This window comes from Diadema antillarum, unplaced genomic scaffold, assembly GCF_040938485.1.
Source record: "Diadema antillarum isolate AM-2024a unplaced genomic scaffold, OU_Dant_1.0 scf00000028, whole genome shotgun sequence".
Lineage (NCBI taxonomy): Eukaryota > Metazoa > Echinodermata > Echinoidea > Diadematoida > Diadematidae > Diadema > Diadema antillarum.
In genome coordinates, this window is record NW_027270917.1 from 1,234,462 (window position 1) to 1,239,971 (window position 5,510).

The window sequence follows — 5,510 nt, forward strand, 5'->3', positions numbered from 1 at the left end:
TGTGGCTCGGGCGGGAAAACACCTGGCCTCAAAGACTGTTCGAGCAGTAAAGAAAAAAATTGGGAATCAGACTGGAGGAGCGCGATTAGTAGTTGTAGGAAGAGTTAAAAGAAGGAGGCGAGGAAGGAAGCGTATCATTCGGTCTCGAAATTCTCCAGCGAAAAGAGCTCGCTTGCGCGACATCTTCGATTAATTCGGACTATTCGTTTACCAGTCTCATACACTCCTTGCTGTCTTTGCTGAACATGGCGCTTCTACACGACAAGAGCGATGTCTGCTGCAAGTCCGAATTGGATTTGTTCACGGTACCACACACTCAAATGAGCATCGTCAAAGGACCATGGGTAGAATATCACCCCGTTAGCAGCATCACCGATGAAGGGCCCATTGAATTCAACGTGTCCGGCACGTCGGAAGAATACTTGGACCTCTCTCAGACCATGCTTCAAGTGACAGTCAAAGTTACGAACAATGATAACACGGCTTTACCAGCTGATGCCCCAGTTGGTCCCGTAAACCTGTTTCTCCCATCTCTCTTTGCACAAGTTGATATCATGCTCAATGAAAAACTAGTGTCTCAGCCGTCGAATACATACCCTTACAGAGCGTACATCGAATCTCTGCTGCACTATGGAGGAGAGACCAAAGAGTCTCAACTCACTCAACAGCTATATTACAAGGACAAAGCGGGGAAAATGGATGTCGTTAACCCGCTGGCAAGCTCTGCAGAAGCTAATCCCGGTCTGGCGAAAAGACATGGATTCATCGTCGAGAGTAAATTACTTTCTCTACTTGGTCCGATTTACGCCGACATTTTTTTTCAAGAAAGACTGTTACTCCCGGGGGTTGATTTGAAAATCAAGTTAAATCGCGACGCATTTTGTCTTCTGTCTTCGACGGAGAATGCCCGATATAAAATTAAAATAGAATCTGCTGCCCTCTACGTTCGCAGAGTAAAGACCAGTCCTACCATCATGTTAAACCACGCCAAGGCCTTGGAGAAGACAACCGCGAAATACCCCGTCAACAAAGTAGACGTGAAGTCCTTTTCCATTCCTGCAGGAAGCATGTCGATTAATAAAGACAATCTATTTCACGGACAGTTACCAAATCGGGTGGTCGTAGGATTCGTTGACACAGACGCCTTTAACGGTACTTTTGGCAAGAACCCCTTCAACTTTAAACATTTACGCCTCAACTTCATCTCCCTCACTATTGACGGAGAAACGGTGCCGATGAGACCATTACGTCCTAGCTTTGCAGCGGGAGCTGGACAAAGTTACATTCACGCTTACAATTCACTATTCATGGGAACCAACCGACTGTTTGTAGACAAGGGAATTAACATCAATCGAGAAGAATACTGCGAAGGTTATACCCTTTTTGCATTCGACCTTACGCCCGACCTATCTGACGGATGTCACTTGAATCTCATCAAGCAAGGAAATCTGCGCTTAGAGCTACAATTCGACGTGGCCATTCCAAACACCGTCAACTGTATCGTCTACTCGGAAGGACAGGGACTGGTTCAGATTGATAAAAGCAGAAACATCATCTACGATTACCAATAAAACCTCTTCCGGACAACCGACTGCCGAAATATTCTAATCGACTATGGATACATCGCAGATTCAACGTTTCTTAGAGAACGATCCTATTGTCAAGCCCTATTTCAAAGGAGTATATGCGTCAAATTGTCTACCGCGATCAATTAGTGGGGCGAAGCAGTGCTTCATCGCGAATACCGATCCTAGCGATAAACCAGGAACACACTGGGTGGCTTTCTACTTTTGCAACGGAAAAGGCGAATTCTTTGACTCTTACGGATATGAACCCTTAACTTACAGTCTTGACTTTGTAAAGTTTTTGGACAATAATGCCTCGGCATGGTCCTCTAATTCCAAACGGCTACAAGGAACTGTATCCACAGTTTGCGGACAATATTGTATCTATTACGTGACGAAACGAGTAGGGGGTCAAACAACTCGAAGTGTATTAAATGTGTTTGGCAAGGATTATACGAGAAATGATAAGAGAGTGAATGATTGGTTTAATCGACGTTCTGATGTTTCCCATCGTGTTCATGATACATCTTTTACTCTATTACAAATCGCACGTAGCTTCGATAGTTTGTAAGAAGATATTGTAATAGCGTGTATAACGTAGTGTAAACTTCTCTCTTGATGTGGATTGCTAGATATCTAACAGTATTTAACTTAGTAGTAATTTGTATATATCGTATGTGCAAGCCTGTACTATTACCTTTTTTCTCTCACTCACTCTCTCTCTCTCTCTCACTCCCTCACTCTCTCTCTCTCTTTTATTATATATATATATATATATATATATATATATCATATAACTCCAAATCATGAATATATGTTCTTTCATGTCTGGGAAAGCTAGTTTGAAAATAAGAGAATTAAGTTTGTACCTTTATGTTGAAACGTTGAGTGATTGTGACAGTTTGTTACCAATGGAATATATTATCATTTACAATTCATAGACCATAATTACTTAGGTTAGCGTACCTAGCGTAACAACCGCTTGAATACTTTGTAAAATTAGGTAACCTATATATATATATATATATATATATATATTAGATTAAACTTGGGCTGGGTTTCGTTCTTCATAGTAATACACACTTTGTTATTTTCGTTACGAGTATATGTCTCATTTTCTCTTTCGCTCTTCGTTTTCTTTCTCGCTTCTCTTTTCCTCAGTCACGCTGTATAACACATATCACACAGGACAAAACAAAAATAAGATGTAACGAGTGCGTTTTGTATCGTAAGAATATTGTACGTGGTACCCGTTTTATTTTCTCCAATAAAACAACAGACTATAAATATGTAAATAAATTTCTCCTTGTTGTACTTGTTTTTCTTTGCTTCCTTCTACGTTTTGTGATTGTGAGAAAAAAAAATCATTACACCGTGCAACGAACAAACTATATACATTTCCACTGGATACGTAAAGAACTATTCCTCATATAAAAAATACGATTACATTATTCAATTATGTTTCGATGTTCAAGCATGGCTTAAATCATACATGGTGATGAAAGAATAATTAACAACTTATAAACCATTGAGGTGATGTAGTCATCAATCTGCAGAATCTGCGTGAGACATTTTACAGTGTATTTCCGTTTCGTCAAAGTTATTAATTCTAGGTAAACAGACATTAAAAAAAAGAAATTTGCATGCGTTACATGCACAGATTTAAAACAGCGAAATGACGAAATGACGAAATGACGAAATGACGAAATGACGAAATGACAAAATGACGAATCGACGAAACGTCGAAGTGGTGGATATATGTACAATATGACGGTCTTTATGGAATTAACTACGAATAATAATAAAAACAACTACTTTCACCACTGAATGTAATAATGCATAAACCAGGCAGGATTTGACTATTTACATCGTTTCATGAAGTAAGACATATTATGTACAACTACGCCAGGAGATAAAATGTATGACACATTCGGTAAACACCACAGATAAAATCAAACGTCACGCGAACTTATATTTACAATATTTACATAGCAACTAGTCGAAATGTTCAGACGATGAAATGTTGAAGTGGAGAAACGTTAAGATAGTATAGTCAATCGCTATATCATGCGGACAAATTCAAAAGAACAGCTAGCATCAAAATTTCAAATACATTCAAACAGAATATTATGTATGTATACACTCCTTCACATCTGAACATAGACCGTACAATCTTATATACACATTGCGGGTCACCTGATGAAATAATTGGTTGGGGATATGTAACGATGTTAACGTTAATACAATCAAAAAATCATCATTCGTAAAATATAATGATACATATTAAGTATGTAAATGCTTGTGTACACACTTTCATATCACCCCATACGCAACATCGATGGCGTACTTCAACACCCACCTAGATCAACACGCAGATCATAATGGTAAGGGCTACTATTTAAAATTGTACATAACTGTTTGAAATAGAAGAGTAGTAAATTAACATACAATAAAATCATTACACGAATTAACGAGAACAGCTCGGGTTAACGAGGATTGTGGTCATACCGTTTAAGCCGTATTTTAAAAAGATTGCCCTTTTGTTTCGAACGAACTACCTTAAGCCCAAGACAATCGCGCTCATTCCCCAGGAAGGGTATGGAAAGGGGAAAAGACAGTCCTCCTTAGCCGGAGAGTGGCTTCATTTTGAGGCACAGCTTTCAGGATTTCACATCCGACATAGTTTCAATGGTGGGGAAAGAAAAGCACACGGACGTTTCGTAGATGGCTATGCCGAAAAAGATGATGAAAAACATGTTTGGGAGTTTCTCGGGTGCTTTTATCACGGGTGTCGCGAATGTTACGGTCCCAGTGTCGAAAACCCAAAGCTAGGCAAAGCAATGGGTGTACTGTTTAATGAATCCATGAAACGTCTTGATGCGCTCAAAGAGAATGGATATATTGTACACTATATTTGGGAATGCGAATGGAAACAATTGCGCCAAATGGCTGATGTACATCCACACATTGCACACCTTCAAATGGCTTTTAATCAACAATTAAATCCACGTGACTCGTTCTATGGCGGGAGAACTGGAGGGTGTTCGCTCTTCTACGAGGCGAAGCCCGAAGAAAAAATCCTTTACTATGATTTCACCAGTCTTTATCCCTTTATCAATAAGTTCGGCAAATATCCTGTCGGCCATCCCAGAATTATCTATTCTAACTTCCCTTCACTGTCTCGAATTTTTGGACTCGTCAAATGTAAAATATTACCTCCTAGACGTCTGTTTCATCCAGTGCTCCCCCATCGCTCAGGGGGTAAACTTACTTTCCCTCTATGCAGGACCTGTGCAGACACCTTGAATCAGGGGCCCTGCAAGCACGCAGATAGGGAGCGTGAGTTAGAAGGCGTGTGGGTATCGGAGGAACTGAAAAAAGCTGTAGAGATGGGGTATACGCAACTCCGATATATATATATATATATATATATATATATATATATATTAGATTAAACTTGGGCTGGGTTTCGTTCTTCATAGTAATACACACTTTGTTATTTTCGTTACGAGTATATGTCTCATTTTCTCTTTCACTCTTCGTTTTCTTTCTCGCTTCTCTTTTCCTCAGTCACGCTGTATAACACATATCACACAGGACAAAACAAAAATAAGATGTAACGAGTGCGTTTTGTATCGTAAGAATATTGTACGTGGTACCCGTTTTATTTTCTCCAATAAAACAACAGACTATGAATATGTAAATAAATTACTCCTTGTTGTACTTGTTTTTCTTTGCTTCCTTCTACGTTTTGTGATTGTGAGAAAAAAATCATTACACCGTGCAACGAACAAACTATATACATTTCCACTGGATACGTAAAGAACTATTCCTCATATAAAAAATACAATACATTATTCAATTATGTTTCGATGTTCAAGCATGACTGAAGGTCTCTCTTCCAAACTTTGATTTTGTACACTGCCCTCGAACGAATTCCAGAGG

At 39.2% G+C, this 5,510-nt stretch overlaps 1 protein-coding gene across 1 annotated transcript; it reads left to right on the top strand.

Annotated features, from left to right (window-relative positions):
- Positions 1–245: 245 nt before the first annotated feature.
- Positions 246–1,571, top strand: LOC139735641 (uncharacterized protein F54H12.2-like). The gene has a single exon (XM_071646393.1). The coding sequence runs from the start codon at positions 246–248 to the stop codon at positions 1,569–1,571; it is 1,326 nt and encodes a 441-aa protein (XP_071502494.1).
- Positions 1,572–5,510: the final 3,939 nt, after the last annotated feature.

What these genes read in the sequence shown, in the direction of transcription:
- LOC139735641 (XM_071646393.1), top strand. Translation starts at nt 246, where the DNA reads ATGGCGCTTCTACACGACAAGAGCGATGTCTGCTGCAAGTCCGAATTG.